Consider the following 21,694-nt stretch of genomic DNA (forward strand, 5'->3'; position numbering starts at 1 on the left):
GTGATCTCTCATGTATTTGTCAGCACAGTACAGATGATTTGCATTCCATTATATAACTCATCCCCAGCCAGCCTGCAGTTATAAATCAGTGCTTGTCATCCTGCACATGACTTCCTAGAGAGAGACTTGTCCAAGGTCACTCATCTGATAAACCAGGTCATGTCTGTGGATTCACAACTGTCCCAGCTTCCAGGAAGGAATGTAGAGTGCTTGCCATGGCAGTAACATAATGCTTTACCTATACAGATGTATGTGCATGGGGACTAACCTGCCCACAACACTTTTTAGAAACTTTTCTAAAACTCGCTTGCGAGCAATGCTCTCCAGGGTGTGATCCATGCACCACATTCTCAGTATTTTGGCACTTTATGCTTCACATAAAGGATCATTTGTAAAGCCTTGCTTCAGGTAAATGACACAACTACCTTTGCATTGGGTCTCCCTCTCTACCCACCGCAGAAGAGTCAATTGCTTGTTTTTTCCAGGGGTATTGGTAAAAAAACACATCTACGTCTCCCTCACTCCCAGCAATGAGCTGACACTCGGTTTTCCCCTCCTAATGTGAGTCCTTGGGGTCCTCATGTACAATCCTGCACTACTGATTTCTGTGTTGTATATGAGGACATTGGAGGCTTGTAAGTTATGACAGAAGGAGGAGATATCGGGGGACTGGTTGCACAAGTCTGCAAGAGTGAGGGAGAAGGTAAGCAAAAGTTTTTTTTCACATCCTTTCCCAAAAATGAGCATGTAAATCCTTGGAGCATAAAGGGAGCTCCACTGCAAGGTTAGTTTGTCTTCCACCTGGAGATCAGCATTTAGGTGAATGTAAAGCCAAAAGCGTCCTTTATTTTAGATGGCGTAAGGAAGAGTTAGAAACCCTGTCAAATCTTTTATTACTTTCTTACCGGAAAGATTGACCCCTCCATTTGTGTCAGTGACGTTTGCTCCATTACAGGAGGTGACACGCTTTTGTGACACGAGTTTTCACAGAAGCAAGAGGTTAGAAAAGGGGGGACGAGGGGTTCTCTGTGCACATTGGAGTGACCTTGCGGTACATCTGGGTTAGGATTTTCAGTTTTATCCCCAGCACCTTTTAGCTGGGCCCACCACCCGGCACTTTTCAGTAACCACTTACAATACAGGACAACAACCCACCTACAGCTGCTTCCCTCCCAGCCTAAAAAAAAATTCCAAGGAGAATAGGTGAAAAAAAATCTTACCAACAGAAAGCAAAAAGTGGTCATAACCCAGTACCTATGCTACCTATAACATATATTTGTATGTTTTATATACAATTAAAGAGAACTTATCAATACACGCACATGATACAACCATAAAAACATCTCATTCATACCAGCAGCACCCTGAATTGTTAAAGCTACATTTCTAAATCGAGCGATGGCCCAGGACCAGGGAAGATGCTCATCATGCCATTTGGATGAGTAGGACTGCATGGAAAGCTAATACCAGATGGCATGTGTTCACCTTAACATTCAGACATCCTAATGTTTTATTGCTGGAGCTTATAGCAGGCAGACAAATCACTAAACTAAGAATACAAGGGCTGCAGGTTATAAGGTAACACTGTGCACTCAGAGAACAATTGGTGCATGCTGCTATCAAACTGGCTGTCATGCTGATCCTCTGGCCTCCATACTTCCTGAGTCACTGATTATATTGAGTATGCAGATTAGAAGTTACTGATAACTCCATGCTTGGTCCTGATCAAAGCCAGCTGGGTAAAATCTATCATTTTTAGGTTTCCTTATGTGGTGGAAATATTTTTTTATTTTGGGCAACGCTAATTCTGTGTTTGATCCATGTACTTCCATTTGAGATGACATATTTTTTTATTAATGATGTTTTTTTAGTGGAGAGAGTAAAGTCATATATTTGTCATTTCTTCATATTAAATATGTAATATTCTTTTTTTTTTCTTCTATAAATGTACTTATCTGTTCTTGGCTGGAGCATGGGTTGTATCACGTTTAGCAGGCCCTGCCAGCATTTTCACCTACGTGATAATTATACTAACGCTGGAGGCAAAACTGAAGACTAGTGCAATAGATCCAATCAGATTGTTCAATTCTGAATGCATAAAAAACAATAGGACACCATCCAAGTGCTAATTCTGTACATTTCATGTTTCTGTAAACAACCACTAATTGGTGCTGTATATATGTATACATATAGTATCTAGATCTATATAGATCTATTGCAAATACATTTTAGAAAGTCCATATGTACATGTGCTTATGTACCTAGGTGCCCTAGTTTGGGTTTCTGGGGCAGACAGTATGCCGAGTTGCTCTAGAAGTTAAGCCTTACTAGTTTGCACAGTTGTACAAGCATCTCTAATGTTCTGATGATTTACATTGGTTTCAGTGCACACTGTAAGTGTATAACTTAGAAGCAGCAAGTCAGATGGAGCCCTATATATTAAATGAAGGATGTTCCACATCATCTAGCTCTACAGGCAGTGTTGTACCGCCCCTATCCCACCCCAGTCATTCTAGGATTTAAAATATATCAATCATGGTGGCTCAGCATTTCATGTATTTAGGAAGCTATGGAGAACCCCAGTGCAGCGTATTCCTGCAGCTATGATCTGATAGCTTTGCATTGGAACTTCATCACTAGGTCTTAATTAAGGTATGGAATGAAAACAGGTTTCATTTAATATTTTTATTAGCATGTTGAGGGTGGCGGTGGAACCAGAGAAGGCAGATTAAATTGCATCTTTAAACAAGTCTAATAGGTTAGATAGTGGATGTCGGTCTGATTTTACACCAAATGTACACAGTATGCATTTAATGGGCAAAAAAAAAAGCAACCAACGCTTTTGCGGTGTTTACCAGTCCTCTTTCCTCAGGGCTTATAGTAGCAAGGAAAATAATAAATATATGCTGGATTATTGCAATTCTGAAGATTGGAGGGTATGTGCAGTCCATCTGCTGGCGAGCAAATTCCTTTAGTTGTTCCTTAATATATGAATAAGAACCCTTCACATGGCACAGCCTGGGTTCGGCTGTTGGATATTTGAGTTACCAGGCATTGCATTGTGGGAAGAAGACATGGGTTATGCCTAATCCTCGCAACCAGGAAGTGGATAAATTTCAAGTGATTCGGAAGAATTCTGCTCTTAGCTTTTTTTTTATGATCTATCCATAGGTATATTATATTCTTAGTCTGACTTTACACCTATACGTTGGGGTAACACTTTTCACAGCAATGTACATTAACACACAGAATATAGTGTTGGGCTGTGTTACAAAAATGTTGCAGGAAACCTGCATTGTGGTGCTTTGTGCTAAGACTGAGTCCTTCCTATTCTTCCCTCCTTATTAGCCACAAAGTGTGATGGGCGACCTCAAAGTCCAGCAAGGAGGGACACAGACTGATCACAGTGCAGCGTTTAGTATCCTGGTCGCTATTCACTTACTAGAGTAAAAAGGTTTCACAAGTTAGTAATGTGAAAACTGGAAACAAATGGTGTGAGCACTTCAAGGACAAATCACAAGGTTTCTTGGTGCCCAGGGGCACTTTTAAATTTTTCGTTATTAAGCTATGTATGGCTTAAAGTAGAACTCAAGAAAACTTAAATGACTGCCATTGACATAGTCTTCAAAACCCTTACATTTAATTTATGTTCAATGTATTTTATTGTAAAAGTATTTCAATTTCAAAAGTAAAAAGGGTAAACATAACTGAGTAAAAAAAGGGGAAACAAAAGTTCAGGATTATAAGTGTATCATCAAACAATGAAGTCATAAAGGATACAGAAACAGGAACATATTAAGGCTGGGTACACACATGCAATGGTTCTTGTCCGGTAATCAGCTCAGAGCCGATATCGGACGAGAATCTGGCATGTTTACAGCACTCGTTCATCGTCCAAATCACCATCCTGGCGTATCCACAGACAATGATTGGCGAATGATCATAATGGAAGTTAAGCGGGAGAGAGCGCAGCGGGGTGCCTCTCTGTCGTTCTCTCCCTCCCCTCTCTATAGAGCAGAACGGTGCTGTATGTACAGCACTCGTTCATGCATGAATCGTGCAGTCGTTAGTCATTGGAAAGGATCATGAAAGATCCTTTCCATTGACAATTATTGCACGTGTGTACATAGCCTAAGGAACAAATTCAACCACAGAATAATGAGTCATTAAAATTAAGTTATGAATCAGAACAAACAGAAGCGACATAAATGAACATGAAGCAAATATCAGCAGTAATTGAGATAGAAAAAATATGTAACAGGGCAGCAACTGTACCCATTTCGTTCAGCATGATATAAGAGAAAGATGGGGAGCTGAGCTCCCAGAGGGACCATGATAGGTCAATATTTAACAAAATAAAAGAGGGTGTAGAAGGGGCGATGGGAGAACTTCTAATCAAAACAGCATTGCTCCTTCCAGGGGGGTGTGTAATCTGCAGTGGTAAATTATTAGGAGGATATTTGGGTTTAATTTATTTTAATTGTACTAGTATTTTTAATAAATATGTGAAGAGTAAATATTATTAGTGATCAATCTTTCCCTGTTCACCAGAAGCATGAACCAGCACGTCCAGTTCCAATTTATTCCAAAAGCTTTTATGAAGGCGAAAGCAATGTGCACTTTATTAGTCATGAAAGTAAAGGTCACAATGGAAGGTGCAGAATGGGAAACTTTGCAAAGTCAAGTCATCTTGCTAAATATTGTGGTGTGCTGTTTCACACTTCAGGTTTATAGGGTCACAATGAAAATTGTAAATTATAATTGTTCTTAAACTATAGGGCTGTGTTGTGTGGCCACGTTTTATACACAGATTATACGAGTACAGTACCTGTGAAAGTGTTTGAGGGGGGGGGGTCACAGGTCAGGTCAGGTTTTGTTTTCCTGAAAGGTTTTTTTTTTATCTATTGTTGCAAGTGAAAGGAAATGGAAGCTAATTTATTAGTTTATGAAATATCCCCGGGTTCTCATGTGAGTCTTGCACTGGATCAGTCTAAACACACTGACTGCTTTCATTCACCTAGGACCTGTTCTACCCGTCTGTGCTAATCCATAAATCAATCGGTAATCAGTTTACAAATTCCATAAGGTGGAGGTACATAGGTATCTATTCAAACTAAAACATCAATTTATTTAAAAGGTTGTCACTATAATTAACTGAAACTATCTTTATATTAGGTTTCTTATAAAAAATATTCTGTATTCTAATGCTCATTCGTGGTCATCATTTCTAGTAATAGGGCTAACAAATGGAAAGTGACACAAGAAACTGTTAAGCTAAAAATTTAGAATAGTAGACAGATTCCATAACAAGGGTGGTATGATTTTAGAGAATTATTAATCTTTCAGCAGAGAAAAAAACTGCACATTTTTTTATATGGATAGGGTCCTGCTTAAATAAAAGGACTTTAAGAAGGTTAAGTAGGGATGAAATAAAACAGCAGCAAATTATGGATTTCTGGCTATGTATTAACAAACCTGAAGGCTCGGGTAGTTTGGTTAACAATAAAGTGCATTGCCTCAATTTTATAGTCTTTTTAATATGTCAACAATACCAATCAAATATATGTTGTCTGTAGATACCTTCAGAATCCATTAGTATATTGGGTCTTAATTTACATACAACTTGGGAAAGGATCTCTTAAAGATAAATGAAATAATCTGATACCGGGGAGATATTTTTCTACAGAATGATGACTTTCTGTCTTAATATTGCATATTTAGCCCCTGGTAAGATTTTTTAAAGGCTGACGTGTGTTCAGTAGGGTGTGTTGTGGTAACATGGACGTTAATGCAGTTCAGGTTCACCATAAATACATTGTCTGAAATCTTCAGATTAAAGCCTTTAAATACAGTGTGAATGGAGTCTATTGTATACTAATGTGAATTTGTACTTTGCCCTTACTAAGCTAAGTGAAAGGTTTCTCACACAGAATACACTGTACAGCTGACTTGCAAGCCGAGCCTTCAATATCCTGCACAAAGTTTGATTGCGCAGCAAGCCCCTCTCTTGCCCATGTGACCATTTAAGGCCCAGTGGTTGGGCGCCAGGATATCAGTATATATATATATATATATATATATATATATATATATATATATACATGCAGTATTCTTCCCAGAGATTTTTTTTAAGCTTGATGTCAAGAAGCTGTAGGCTGGTGGTGAACCCTGTATTGTCACCCAACTTTTCAGTAACCACCCAAAAACAGCTGGGTGGTTACTGTAAAAAATGCTGGGTGGTTCACCCAGCTAAAAGGAGCTGGGGTGAACACTGTTTATATGTCTCAAACAGTAAGCCCTGGCATCAGACTTGGGTGCCTAATGTGCAGCCGTCCTATACCTTTCCTTAGTATGGGCTAAGTACAGGTTTGCTTTCATCTGTCTGTTTAGAAAAGTTAGAAGATTAGTGGAAGTAGAATAATTCTAAATATTTACCTTATTCCAGGCTATCATGTCTACTTACATATATAAATACAATGTCATACTAATAGCTTTGCTCTAAGTTCATTGTAGTTGTTGGGAAGTTGTTGGTAAGGAAAGCTGCAATAACACTTCACACATGTCCAGGCCACATCTTCAATCAGTCCATTAACTGTAAAAGAAAAAAGGATAAATGGTAAATACCAACAAGAAGAAAAAAAAACTCAGGAACATTTATGCAAGCAAAACCTGCCCAAACCTCCCGCCCAAAGACAATTTCACACAACCTTTTATTGTACATCACAAGCTGGTTTCAGAATGTAACGACTGTTCTCCTTGTCCTCAGTCTGTAGTGCTACTGACACATTTCTTTACAAGGTCACTGCCAGGATAAGCAATCATTTTTATCTCACAAGAGATTAGAGAAAAGTAGTAAAGATTTAAAGACAGAAAAAAGTGACCAATTCGTGAATTGTGCAGGCAATGGCGTTTTAGGAATTTGCAAAAAGCAAGAAGGCTTCTCCCACAAAATTGAGGCATCACACTTCAGCTCTGACCAGCATATTGAAATGACGCAGTGCACTAGTATGTACAACATGGGGCATGAGATCCATTAATGGAAAGTTGAGTTCAGGTTTTCTATAAATGTATAACTAATTCATCCTCTACCCATGCATTGTGGTCCCCAGCATTAAAATGGATTCTTTACTTGTTTGGGTAGTGGGGAAAGTTCAGATAAACTTCTATGCTCTCCTGGCAGCTAGCACCCTCACTTTCCTACATTCTCGGATGTAGGTGGGTCCTTGCACACAATGTACTACAAAATTCTTGAATTGTACGCAATGATATCAGAGTTGGCTGCGTAACTATGTGAAGCAACTATAAAGCACTAACAGCACGGTGGCTCAGTGGTTAGCAGTCTGGCCTTTGCAGTGCTTGGTTTGAATCTCGGCCAGGACATAATCTGCATGGAGTTTGCAGGTTCTCCCTGTGTCTGTTTCCTCTGAATACTCCGGTTTCCTTCCACATTCCAAAAACATGCAGTTAGATCGATTGGCTTCCTATAAATTTGACCTTAGACTGTATTAAAGACTAATGACTATGGTAGGGACATTAGATTGTGAGCCCCCTTGAGGAACAGCTAGTGACACAACTATGGACTTTGTAAAGCACTGCAAAATATGTTGGTGCTATATATGTATTGTGATTTAATAATTTTGGGAAGCGGGAACACAGAGAAAAGTAAGCTAGTTGGAGTGAGCAATTGGACAAGTTTTTCAAATTACTGTTTTTCCATCCAGCCAGGGCACCATGCAGACATGGTTGTGGGGGAGGTAAGTGTAGCAGCCGTCCACAGTGGGGCTTTACCTGCTTGCTTTGGCTTCTTTAGAGCTGGCAAAAAAAGCATTTGACCCACTTTTTCACCAGTTGTCCAGGAAAATTACCATTGTAAACTATTGTATTGCACTGTTGATACCATTATATGAAAAACTAAGTAGAAGGGTATCTAAGTGAGTGTTTCTACATGTATGAAATATTCAAGGGATATTCTACAAGCATTCTTAAGTTTTTCTCTCCTGTGGATTACATAAGACCTGTTTAACCGGTTTCTCTATTCCAACCCTAATCAGTTTAGTGTATCAGAGACCTGGCAGCAATACATTCAGGCTTAGTGCACCTTCCAGGAACACCAATTCTGAGCGCTACCTTGGGTCGCCATTCATTGACTTTGCTTATAACTAATTGTCATCTTGAGACCCTTGTATATAGGTTACACATTAGAAGTGGCTAAGTGCCCAGAACCCATGCTGAAACTTGGAGTTTCATTGGCCATACATGTTATTTTATGAAGATTCTGCCATAGTTTAATTGATTTTAAACAATTTTTGACTTGTGGATGACCATGAAATACAAGAAGGAAAAGATTTGTTAAATTTAATTTGCCAGGATATATTTATCAATATTTATCAATATATCAATCAATATTAGGATTATTTATTCATTTGTACTGCTCATCTCCTGCAGCCATTTCCTGTCTACATGTACTCATTCCATTGTCAGCTGCTCATTGTCATCCTTGAGCAACGTCCCAGTAATGACAACAGTGATCCGTGTCTCCACCATGAGTTTCTGCAAAGTATCTTGTAATCTCCATAAGGAACACATGTTATAGGCTGACAATGCGGGAGTACAACTAAGAAATGTGTCACTCCAAAATTGGAAGGGCATATTTAAACAAGGACTTTCTTAGCAGGATCACCTAGTATTACATTATTAAATCCTGCATATATTACAATTTAAGACTGGATAAAGCTGTTGAAACTACACTAGTACATGGCCTAAGTAAAGTTTACATTGGATTTTAGTTTAGATCCTCTTTAACTTACAAATCATTAGTATAATGATTAGTGATCACTCATTTGTGACACTCCTTCCTTCTGATGCTTTCCTGCAGTGTTGCTTTGGTTTGAGGGATGATTGAATAGAGGCAAATTTCTGGTTGGCAAGGTTAACAACACTTATAAACCCCTAAATGTAAGCAGTGGGCACCCCTTTACTTGCTGTGTACATTTCTAACTATCTTACTGCCGCTCCTAATGACTAAGAACAGTGGGCTGTAAGTCCATGGGCAATGAATGCAGCAGTAAGTGTTCTAATTGACTGGTGGTCATCTTGGGTGGACCCCTCACATCTGAGGCAGTCACTCCTCCTGATGTCCACTTGCCATAAACCCATTATTAATGCACACAGTTGGTAGCTATTTGGTTATTTGTTTCTATACAAACTGAACCCTTGGATATTTTTTTCCTTGAACCTTCTGACTGGCCAGATGGCAGGTGGAGGCTGGCATTGCCAATCTAGCAACGTATTTGGGCCAAGATTCCTCACAAAGGTGGCAATCAGCAAAAATTGCTAGATGTGGAAGAAAGTGTGTCCTATTTTTATTGTCTTAAGGGCATAATTCCAGCCAAAAAGAATATTAATCTCAAGAAGTTATACCAGCATCCTATATGTAAAGTATAGCTACAGCAAGCAATTGTGTTCTGGTAGTGACTTCTATCTTTGGTTCCTAAGCTTTTGGATAAGCATGAGTGTCCGTTAGTTACCATTTTCAGAAGGAGCTCAGCAATAGTGATTTCTCCCAGTACAATGCGCCACCCATTCACTTATTAGAAATCTTCCAGGCCAGGCTAGTGTATATGCACTGCAGTCTCTGTACTAGCAATTTATATTAAATTATAATAAATGAATTCATTATTTTTTTTATTTGTCTCAGGTAATCTGCCTTTTGCTGGTAATACTTGTGTACTATTTTTACCTGCCTGCTATGTTTTATCTGCATTTTGCTAATATTTCACTAGTGCTGATAATACCGGGCTGTCCATGGTATTATCTGCAAGCCTTTGATATCTGCCAGTTGTTGGTAATATCTGCATGTCATTGATATCCTACAAGGTCCACTTGGTTGCATTTGCGCTCAAGCCAGATTGCCCAAGATCACCTTTGACATGGATACTACTTTTTTCAATTTTTTTTTCTAACTGGAATAAATTCAGTAAAAAATGAATACTGTATTTTAATATAAAAACAAATATATATATTTATCTGACATATATTTATATGTGTACTGCCAAGGGTTATTGCCCATTTATTCCTGGGGACCAGGTGTACAGGTGTGACAACTGAACAGGGCAATATAGTTCATATTGAATATAATTGTGTACAATGTAGACAGGTGCTCAAATGCAGGAGGTTCTAATGATTCTTTGATATATAGGCCAAATAAGTATTGCCTAGAAGCATAGAATACTGCTAAGCTTCAATTTAAGGAAAGGACTCCACCTTTTCTATGCTTTCCACTACAAGCCACAAGAACAAAAATACTTTGAATTCTGTAAGGTTTTTGTGGAGGATTCTGCCACCTAACGGCCACTGGCTGATATTCCCTCATTAACAAAATCACTGTTTATTGATTGAGTTAATGGCCACGTCACACCAGAAATTTTTGTTGCTGAGATCTGTACTAGATATGAAACTTTATAATGATTTGCAGCTGACTAGTTAGCCACGGTCAACTTTACCAACATCAGTAGCTACTAATTTGGTAATATGTTCAATAGAGTAATTTTTGCCATGCGTTGAAAATTCATCTGCTCCTTTTAATCCAGTAGAGCGGAAGTAAACTAAAAAGAAAAAAAATCACACTTACCTTTAATCCGGCAGATCCCTCGATGGCGCCGGTCCTTCCTGTGATCCAGTCCCACGTCATCCTGGTATTATTCTTTGTCTCGGTGCTTCCTCTCCAGGCGCCACCATCTTTTCCCTTCTCTTCCGGTCTTCTTGCTCCATCACCTGATCTCGCACCTGCGTAGCAGCTGTGAAGCCGAAAAAAAAGAGAGCCATCTCACTGCGCATGCATGAGATTGGCATCTCTTTCCCCTTGGAGAAAAAGAGGCCCCTTCTGCATCTGGCGGAGAATAGGACATGCGCAGAATGAGCAGCCAGAGCTATGGCGTTTAGGACTTAATGGGAGCGCAGGGCCGACTTGAATACCTACGTCACGTATCCCAGGAGCCTCAGCGCTCCCATTAAGTCTTGATTGCCATAGCAATCAAGACTTAAAGAGGCGGTGCTGTGTCTTTTTTTTTTAATATTTTTTCTTGTTCTTGTGCAAGAATAATGTATGTTCTTTAAATAATTTTCTTTCCACACAAATTGTGGTGCTGTCAGTTTTATTATTCACTGTCTTTCTTTTTTAGGTTTTATTGATTTATGGGCCCCAATTAACTCCTAACAAATGGTATATTCGTAATACAGTTTCCTTAAGGTCCCTAAACAATGCAGTGCAATGGGCTTGATTGGATATTATTACACAGTATTTATATAGCGCCATCATATTACGCAGCACAAAGTTGATTGTCGTGTTACTAACTGTTCCTCAAAGGAGCTCACAATCTAATGTCCCTACCATGTCATTAAAGTAGTCTAGAGCAGCGGTCCCCAACCACCGGGCCGCGGCCCACTACCGGTCCGCGGCGGTGTTTTCAGTGGGCCGCGAGTACATGATCCATTATTGAAAACGAAGCGGCACCCAACCACCATCCGCGGACCGGAAGTGGTCCGCAGCGGTGTTTGTATGAGATGCCGGTAAATGTACACAGTAGTCTGTGTACAAGCAATGCGAGCACATGACATGCAGCTCGATTGGCTGTCAGATGTCATGTGATCGCTTTGAAGCAGCAGAGGTGCACAGAGAGAAAAGAGAAGACGCCAGAGTATGTATGAGGAGAACCTGCAAACTCCATGCAGATAATATCCTGGTCAAGATTAGAACCTGGGACCTAGCACTGCAAAGGCTAAAGAGTGCTAACCTCTGAGCCACTGTGCTGCCCATATATATATACTGATGTCACTGTACTGCGGGGCAGGACGGTGGACCCTCTGTGTCACCAGCTCAGTTGGCACAGATGTGCACAGAGTCTAAGCAGCTGCCTGGTCTTCACCAGAGCCTCTAGAGGTGAGGATGTTGCGGTCAACTGCCAGGTTGCGGCCCCCATGCACACTGAGGCAGGTGACTGCTGACAGACGGAAACAAGACGTGGTGCCAAAGGGAAATCCAAGAGAGTAGTCAGACGAGCCAAAAGGGCCGGACGGGCAGCAAACAAGAGTAGTCAGGAAACAAGCTGGGGTCAGTACACAAAGAACCTGGAACAGGAGAAACAAACAACTGGAAAAAGAGCCAAAGGAACTCCTTGTTCAGGCAACTTCCTGTTGACAGGTCACTTCCTTATGAAGGGAATATCAGGTGATGGGTGTGGATCAAGTGAGCCGCAGACAATAATCCCACCAGCAGAGGGAGTGGTGTTGGTGAGATAATCTCAGGTGTTATTCAGATGTTTGCCAGCAGAGGGAGTGCGTCTGCAGAATACTCTGGTTCTCTAAAGGCAAGGGAGCAGCTGACAGGGAATCACCTGACTTGGAACAGGAAGTATGCAGAGTGTTTGATCCAGAGGCAGAGATGGTGCTGGCAGCAGGGGACTGCAAGGAGGGTGAGCAAGATGGAGGCATAGGTGACATAGACCTGCAGGGATATGTGACAACTGATTTGATTGCAATAGATCATCAAAATACAACATTATGTTAAATCTAGAGTTTTTTTGAGGATTTCACAGTTGGATTGTAACATGTAGGGTGAGCACCCTACATATATATATTTAAAATGTATTTTCTTAGACAGACTACATCACTGATCGTAGACTCCAAAGTCCATGACCAGGCAAATTCTACAGAGGAATGGGGTGACTTGGAGTTGGGACTTCCTTTGTTTGCATTACACTGAAACATGCTGAGCTGTTTGCATGGCTACACTGCTGCCATAAGTGCAATGTGTACTGTTAGTGTACGGATAAGTCATAGCGGTTTTTGCCAACATAGACTTAACTTCTTCCTTTGACACTGAAGTTTATTCTGTTAAATGTTTGCATTCCTTGGATCATTTTCATTTTTTATCAAAATTCTGATGAAATTACTAAGTACAATCTTTTTTTTTTTTTTTTTAGATCTAATACCATTAATAGTACATTATACTCTATACATGTAATTTTTGCTGAACCAAGTGAGCTACTAACTCCTAAATTTTAATACTTGACAACATTATGCTTCTTTGACATCACTTACCATTTTAACTCGTTCTTGGAACCTACTAATTTATTTAACAATTTAGGAGAATTCTATTTAGAGATGTTGGTTCTATTTACCCTATTGAATTGCATAGGGTTAGGACTACCATTACTTGTATCACACACTAAACAAATGTACGAATAATGTTTCACTATTCATATTTTACGTATTAATATAAAAATCTTTTTTTGTTGCCTAAAAAACCCTACTACTCTATTTTATTTCCCAACACCAATAAGCCTATAAAGAAGGCAGATCATTTCTGGTTAAAAGAGGCTGACAAGGTGCCACACCAATCTTCCTAAAAACAGGAATCTGTTGTCACATTTGATGCTGGAACTCCATAATTATTAGAAATGAAATCAAGGTAATGACAAAGGTAGACTAGATACAGTAAGATTGAAGTTGAAATGGTTAGATCAGCCATTCTCAACCAGGGTTCCCCCAGAGGTTGCAAGGAGTTCCTTGAGCTGTGGATAATTTACCTTTAATTTTCCGGTGTCTGCATAATTCCTGAGCCAACACCACTTGGCAGAGACAGCAGCATGACGCCAGAGATAATTTTGGTTTTCTTTAAGGTGGCATTCAGGCTGCCACTGTAAAAGAAACATCCTTCCAACTGACCACTAATATAGTGAGTATTTTTCCCATTGACACCCAATGCATTGGATTTAGCAGGGTTTCCCCGAGACCTGAAGATTATTTTAGGGCTTCCACTGGGTTAAAGAGGTTAGATGATACTGGATGACCGTAATAAAATAAACCCTGTGTGATGCTGACAGTACAGGAGAGAGGAGTCTGTATAATTGTGTAAGGCTAGAGTTCAGGATAAGTCTTTGCACACGTGAGCACCAATAAGAAGTGTCCAATGTATATTTCTCAAGCTCTCCCTGGCACTACATGAAGAAGCTTTACCTCCTGCCTGCTATATCCATCATCCATGTTAACCCTGAATATCACCCACTGCCATTCAGTTAGTCTCGAATCTATGTTATGTATCTAAGACTGCCATAGTAAATAGTTATGGTATGCTGGAAGAAGTAGGACAGTACCCAGGTCCAGAAGGAGCAGGTTAGGAAGGAAGTTTAGGATGTTGCAGAAATAGAAGGCCAGTAGGGTGGCTCAGAAGAAGTGGGTCAATAAGCTAACAGAATGCGCTGGTTGGTAGGTAGGCAAAGGTGGATATTGTCAGCTGGGAGGGTTGCAGGTGCAGGGGGACAGAAGTGTGGTACGGACAGAGTGGGGCAAAAAGGAGACACGGGCTGGTGATTAGGATGACACAGAAGGAGCATTTGAGAACTCATCACTGTTTTCATATTTAAAAAGCATCTGGTATGTTTACAGGTATGGACTATCAGAAAGGTCATACCTGTACTTAGAGATTCCTGCTATTAGATGCAAATGAATAAAAATTACTGTAATTCAGCTTAGACTTTAGAGTAAACATAGAATACTGCCATTTGCTTCAAGCACCAGGCATCTTCAGGTGGTTGCCATTACTCTAGACCTCATTGCATGGTGCTTCAAAAAGTAATGAGCACTTTTACTTTTGGTAAAACATTTATTTTTCTTTGCATTGCATTATGATAATAAATGCATAGTGCAGCATCTCTGGGATCAGCAACAGAATAAAATATTACAGAAATAAAGTTAGCACTTCTGTTGCCAAATAATCAGCAGTGGAAAATAGGTGGTTATAGTTACTACAAGTAAAAATTCGGAAGTTGTGCGAAATCAGGATCTTTCAGCAGCCAAAGTAAATTTAGCAATGCTCAAACTTAGAAAATCAGAATAAATTAAAATGTAAACCATCATTACCTAATTTTTTGGGTATCCATATAAAAGGAGACCACTAGACAAGCTGCCTTCTATATTGTGCACATGGAAGGAATTTGTGAAGATATCTTTATAAATGATGACATCACTTTGCATTGTGGCTGAGTTTGTCATATTGTAAGTTCCCAAAGAATCTATAAAGGTTATTACTTCCTCATTAGGATAGCAGTATATATTTCTAGTGGATCCTGGTTCTGGAGATCCGAACTACTCATCTCGGACTGGTTCCTTACTGTGAGTGTCACAGGTCTGCAGCACAAATTTTGGGTTATATGCTTCAGCATTTTGCAGTGCTATTCTTTCAACAAATTTGTGTTGCAGCCCACACAGTGACAGAAAAAAAATATTTCATGTCCATGTTGTACTTCATTCTTGTGCATTGGCAGTCCATTTATCTTGAATTTGCTGCTTTAATGTAACAGAAATTGACACAATGTGTGTAATGCAACACAAAGTAGTGTGAATAGACCATGAGCAGGGACAGACATTGGGATTTCCCGGTGGACCCCAAGTCATTTCTGCACAGGGGTTCACTGTTGGCTACATCCAATATGTTTATTTATCATACAGGTGCTGAGACCAACATTTAAATTAAAGTTACCCATATGGACTTTTATGGATCAAACAAAACATCCAATAATGCCTATGGACATGTACAGAGCAGCAGTGAATGGCTGTCCCTATTCTCTATGTGATCATTTGAGTGGTATACATGTTTCAGCTTGTTGAACGTGGCTCATAAGTATTATAGGATATATGAATTCACTGTGTTTGGTATTAACTGTAAAAAAATATACATTAACATTATACATGATTATACAAAAACTTTACATCTGTCCCATAGATTTGGTAGCTCTCATAATGAAAGCTGCTTTTCTTTGAGTAAAGATCTGTATGGATTCCTTGATTATTGCAACAAATGTGTTCTACAAGCTGCAACCCCTCACTGTTAAAGAAGAACTGTTCCTAAGATGTCCTTTCATCACTTATTCTGGGGTACTAAACTTTCCATATGTCATTAGAACTTCCAACCCCCAGTTTAAAGTTATGTGATTGGTACTCACCATTTGTGTCCATATACATCTGTAGGATAGACAAGTCCTCTTTACCGACCATATCTGTGTTCTGGAGACCTTTTTCCCCTTTCCTCGTCATTCTTTTTATCATATTATAATTCCATAGAAAGTATCTGGATCTGTGTGGCCGACATAGCTGTATATAGACACAGATAGTGTTTATCTGTCAACTCTTAGGGTCCAGAGTCCAGTATCCTGAATAAACTACAATGACAGGTTGTTAGCTGATTGGTTCAGTCCAGGGGACTGTCCCCTTATCGCCCACCATGGGGAGGGACTGACTGTCAGGACTTGCTTCTCACGCCACTAATCTTGCTGAGCTGTGCACAAATGCAAATCAGCCATTCGCCTTTTGTACCCTCTGTGCCAGTGGGGCATTGCCTACGAGTGCTGCCAGAATGATAATTAATGCAACGCTGTTAATCCCTTTGTGGAAAACCAGGACAAATCCTTCCCTTAGCAGTTCAATGAAAGAATAGTTTTAGGCTTTTTTTAATGAAGTTGTGTTGTCCTTGTACATTTATTAAATCTAATACAGAAATCTGTTTTTGTAATCAAGAAAAATATATTATGTTACGCATTAAGTGCATTTTAAGAATTGAATAGTTTTTATTTGGCTCTGGAATTAAAAGAAAGGAGACAATATTCTGCTAAATTCTTAAAGTAACCCCATCTATCAAAAGCTGAACTCCGGTACAATTCCAGTACCTAATTGGGAAGTATATAGGGCTGACAAAGGTCTAATTTTGTTCATTCAGTCTCATGATCCAGGTATTAGATGGATGAAACGTGTCTAAGGACTTTACTGCAGCTACAACACAATTTGGGACAGGCCCAAGCTTCATTTAACTCGGATGGCCCTCTGTTATTACCTCCTGTGAACATGTCGTCTGCCTATATGTATATATGTACACTACTGCAGAGCTTGATTGGCTCCAAATATTGAGGTTGATGAAGATACCCCTCCCTAGTTTGACTTCTGTTCTATTGGGAGTTTTTAGGAAGCTGATATTAAGGTTGATGAAGATACCTATGCTATCTGCATGTACAACTAATTTTAGGGGATAAGAGTATGCAGAATTTTGCAAAATGCGTCCCCCAACTCCATACTCCTACAACACTTAAAACATAGATACAGTGGCCCTAATTTAATAAAGCTCTCCAAGGCTGGAGAGGATACACTTTCATCAGTGAAGCTGGGTGATCCAGCAAACCCTGAATGGATCAGGTTCAGAAAACATTTGCTAACAAATAGCAAATGATCTAAGAAATGAATTCCAGGTTTTGTGGATCACCCAGGTTCACTGATAAAAGTGTATCTTCTGCAGCCTTGGAGAGCTTTAATAAATCAGGCCCACTGATGGGATACCGCAGTTACTGGCTGGACATTGCTTCTGTCTTTTGGAACCGATTAACTGCACACATACGGATTCTAAAGTGGAACTATGGCTGAAATTATAATTCCCTTGATTCTTTTCGTGCACCCAGTGCATCTTTTTTTGTGTGGCAACAATTCTGCACTTTAGAGTTGCCACTTTAATATAAGCCATGCCTGCCTTCACTACAGCTGAGAAGACATTTCAGAGGTGTGTCTATAAGCCTTGTTGATTTACAAGCCTGTGGCTATACCCAGTCCCACACACTGCTTCCTGGTTTGGCAGCACTGACTCTGTCGCTGAATCTGCAGTGTGCCCACTATGATCTGCAGTGTCTGGAGGGGAGCGTGCAAGCAACAAATGTAGAATGATCATACCTAGACTCGGAAGATGAAGTTAGCTGCTTTTGGTACTGTGTTACAGGAGCCTTTAATCATCATAGGCTTCATGGAGAACCTGTTTCTTTGGAATAAGCCTGACACTATATACTTATGTCAAATGACAATAAGCATTTTAAAAGCTCCTCTACGTTTTATTAGTTAATAGACAAGAAATGCAGTTATATTATACTGTTAGCAGGGTTCGATTTGAAGATTGTAATCCTTAGTGATCAAGAACATCAAAGTTGTACATAGGCCTCTTTACAGTGTCACCTTTGCATTTCTTTGACCATTTCTTAGAATATATAATTATTGTTTTATTGCAGTAGTTGTGAGCCTGCTAGAGAAATCTTGTTTGATGAACTTCTCTCTTGTTTGCACAACACAAAAATCAAACCTGAATTACATTGCTACAATGTTGCATTTGAAATAATAATATACCAATTTTTAAAATGTTTGCTTTCACAGGCATTTGGCAGGCAGCTGGTATCTGCACAGCGGAGTTGGTCCATTATCACATGGAGAGCGGCAAGCACAACCTTCAAGGTGAGAAGCTCTTGTATGCAGGTGACAATATATTTCAAGGAACATGGCCACTAAGATAAAGGCCAAATGGTCGGTCAGTGGATTCTGATTAGGTGCATAGTTTTCATACAGGAAGACTAGTCTGTATTGCATAGATGACTGGTTTTCAGAATGAAAATCTTTGAGGTTGTAAAATTTCAGCTAAAGATTTATATTGTATATTTATACCTGAGGAATTTCATATGGTAAATATGGTTACTCAGGAACTAGTGGCCAATGGACATTCAGTTGAAATCTCTTAAATACATACCATGTACATCAAATCAAAAAAAGTACCAAAAGTTTTGGGATCGTGTTGGCATGGTTGGCTCTGCCATTACTGATTACGAACTGTACAGTCATGGAGGAGTCGTCATGTATAGAATTACTTCATTGTTGGTCCTGAATGCTACATAATCATTTGCTAGTAAGTGGCAGCAATGGGAGCTATTGTGGGGGCAAATTCACGTAACCTAGCAGGAAACTTGTTATCAAACCTGACTCTAGTGACAAACTAAAAAAAAAAGTGTTTACTTCCAGTATGTTGTAGAGAAGGACCCTGGCTCTCTGATTGAAACCAGTAGTCTCTCTTCAGATTCCCACCATACCCCCTACTAAGTCCAATATAGAGTTCTCTAACAAGTAGGGAGCATGTTTTATGTTCTTGGGGATTAAATGATAGGTTAGATAATGTTAGGGTACTTAATAGATGTGCAAGGTTACCGCATAAGCATTAAAATGGTAGGTTAAAGTGCACAGAATTCAAATCACTGACACCTGTGTACTATATAAGTATTTACCCATGTTTTGTTTCTTTAATACCTGTTGATCTACGAGAATTCAGCAAGCTCCTGTTCAAGCTGAAAACTCTGCTCTACTTTGGAAGCCCAACCAGTGTGGTCAGCCCTGCCCAGATCTTCTCTTGGAGTACATGTTATGGACATCAGGAGTAGGGGTGGTGTTCTGTATTAAAAATGAACAGGGCTTTGAACACGGCTAGGGATTTCAGTACAGAAGAGATACTGTGTTGTCAGCTCAAATAGGAAGCTGGTTTATGCTGGCTACCTAGCAGATTAACAAATACCTTTATGCATTTGCAGCATTTTTTTTGTATTGCAAAGATGTGCTGCTTTTTTTCCCTGACACACACTTTAAACTTAGGGCAGTGGTTGCATTACCTTTCTTTTTTAGTGCTGTTTTTTTTTTTTGGTGATCCCACCAGTAACACAATGTCCTAGGATGACAATGTTGCTTTCAAGTGTGAATGACCCAAGGCTGTTACCCTGGTTTGTGGTACAACCACCTCTCTCTGTCCTCAGAGAGAAGCGGTTGTGTCATACTCAAAAGTTAAAAAGACAACATCATAATAATCCTGTCTGTTTTTCTGACAAAGACAGCCATATGCTCTGTCACCTTTCCAGACCCTGAGTACTGCTTTTGCTGTGTACCAATTACAGTAGTCGGCCCATATTGGTCAATAAAGGTCAATTGACCCAGAAGCTGTGCTCAGGGACCAGAAATGTGGCAGAGCTGTTCCTTTTTCTCTTCCCCATGCTACATATTTGTGGATAATTTACTGATTTATCTAGGCTGTGTTACATTACAATATTATGCAATATTATGTCTTCAATTAGTTGATTTGCCTGATTTCTTACTGTGTATTTTTTTTCACTCATAGGCTGCAGACCTGCAGATAGAGCTGAACAAACACCCCAAAGAGAAGCCTGCTGTTTCAAGCTTAGTATTTGGGAAGACTTTTACTGATCACATGCTGACAATAGAATGGTCCAATGAGAAGGGTTGGAGCAAACCACAAATTAAACCATTTCAAAACCTTTCCCTGCATCCCGCCAGTTCTGCTCTGCACTATTCTGTGGAGGTAAGTCTCTTCAACTCGGAAGCTTAAGTTGTTGATTTCAAGAAGTGGCAGGCATACAAAATTGTGTATACATATACAGTGCTTTACTCAGAAATTTTTTTACGCTGGGTGAAAAAAGCTGTAGGTGGGTGGTAACTTTTGTATTGTGATCCAACTTTTCAGTAACCACCCAAAAACAGCCAGGTGGTAACTGAAAAGTGCTGGGTGGTTCTCTGATATACACTGATATACATGCATGTGTATGTATGTGTGTGTATGTATATGTATGTTTGTCTATATATATATATATATATATATATATATATATATACACACACAAATATATTCATTGCACTCTTGCACTCCATGTACCTATTTGTATTTCTATCTGCTCCCTTTAACTGTATTTGGCTACTAACAATCCAGTTTGGTCCACATTACCTTTTTTTTTTTTATCAATATGAAACGTGTTGGGGCCCTGTCACGTTTTTCTGGGTTGCTGTAGTGTGTTAATGCATATGTGCCAATCAACATAGTCCATTCACAATGTACTAGGCAATCTGCAAAAATTTCCCACCACTGCACTTCAATGCATCTAGTTTAGGAGTTACAATAAATCCCCTCCCCAACCAAAAAACAAAATAAAACAAGCCTTCAATGCTGAGCGTACATCACATAAAAACCTCTGTGATAAACAACATATCATTTCTGTTCTTTTTGTTGCAGCTCTTTGAGGGTATGAAAGCCTACAAAGGAGAAGACAATCAAGTCCGCCTCTTCCGACCAATGATGAACATGGAAAGAATGCATCGGACAGCACTGAGAGCTTGTCTGCCTGTGCGTAAAAATTCTTCTATATTTGTAGTTCTCATTCTATATTTGACAAACTTTATTTTTTAAACAAATGCTAGGTCATAACAAATGCTATGTTACCACGTTGCATTATTACACTAGAAGGACTGTACATATGACTGCCTTTTAAAATCAGATTTAACAAATATGCAGTATTATCGAAAATAGTTTACAATAATGTTTCCTGAAGAAGAGTGCTGGAGGTTATAAACAACAGAACATTCAATTGGTGTTCATTTGAGCTTGAGCTACTAAGCTGTTCTTTCAGCAAATATGAAATATTCAAATATGATATCCCATACTTACCTTATTAACCACCTGACCGATAAGCCCGACCTTGGTACGGGCTAAAAAAAGTTACTATTTTTGATAAGCCCGAACTTTTCTCACTGTATGTAAATACAGTGAGAAAAGTTCGGGTTTATGGATCACTTACCTGGTCCCGCTGTGATCGTCCATCCGTCGTGTTTCAGCGTCGTCCTCCAGTGTCGGGTGTCCTCTCCGGGAAGAAGAAGCCGTATTTATTATTAAGTTTATAAAATTTTGGACATATTTCGGTGAGTTATGTGGTAATTCGGTGAATTAGAGCCTACAATCCAAAATAAATTTCCATGCAAAAAATGTAACACTTTTTGCATGGAAGTTTGGAAA

The 21,694-nt window shown here is 39.4% G+C and overlaps 1 protein-coding gene and 1 long non-coding RNA gene across 6 annotated transcripts in view; one reads left to right on the forward strand and one right to left on the reverse strand.

The window, feature by feature from the left end:
- LOC140341201 (uncharacterized) overlaps positions 1 to 16,293 on the reverse strand; it is a 29,167-nt gene extending 12,874 nt beyond the window's left edge. The window contains exons 1-2 of the long non-coding RNA XR_011922828.1: positions 16,002 to 16,293; positions 6,464 to 6,592 (exon numbers count right to left, since the gene is read on the reverse strand). This is a non-coding gene — a long non-coding RNA (uncharacterized lncRNA). The remainder of the gene's footprint in view (positions 1 to 6,463; positions 6,593 to 16,001) is intronic.
- LOC140341199 (branched-chain-amino-acid aminotransferase, cytosolic-like) overlaps positions 1 to 21,694 on the forward strand; it is a 76,076-nt gene that overhangs the window by 2,210 nt on the left and 52,172 nt on the right. For 2 of the 5 annotated variants that reach the window (XM_072426755.1, XM_072426760.1), the window contains exons 1-4: positions 12,300 to 12,470; positions 18,238 to 18,315; positions 20,012 to 20,212; positions 20,918 to 21,028. In XM_072426755.1, coding sequence (XP_072282856.1) covers positions 12,315 to 12,470; positions 18,238 to 18,315; positions 20,012 to 20,212; positions 20,918 to 21,028 — 546 coding nt within the window. In that variant the 5' untranslated portion in view covers positions 12,300 to 12,314. Of the gene's footprint in view, positions 1 to 11,418; positions 11,697 to 12,299; positions 12,471 to 18,237; positions 18,316 to 20,011; positions 20,213 to 20,917; positions 21,029 to 21,694 lie in introns of those variants that run through there. The other 3 variants (XM_072426757.1, XM_072426758.1, XM_072426756.1) reach the window with 2 other exon arrangements.

The sequence above is a fragment of the Pyxicephalus adspersus genome, chromosome 11, assembly GCF_032062135.1.
Source record: "Pyxicephalus adspersus chromosome 11, UCB_Pads_2.0, whole genome shotgun sequence".
In the NCBI taxonomy this organism is placed as follows: Eukaryota; Metazoa; Chordata; class Amphibia; order Anura; family Pyxicephalidae; genus Pyxicephalus; species Pyxicephalus adspersus.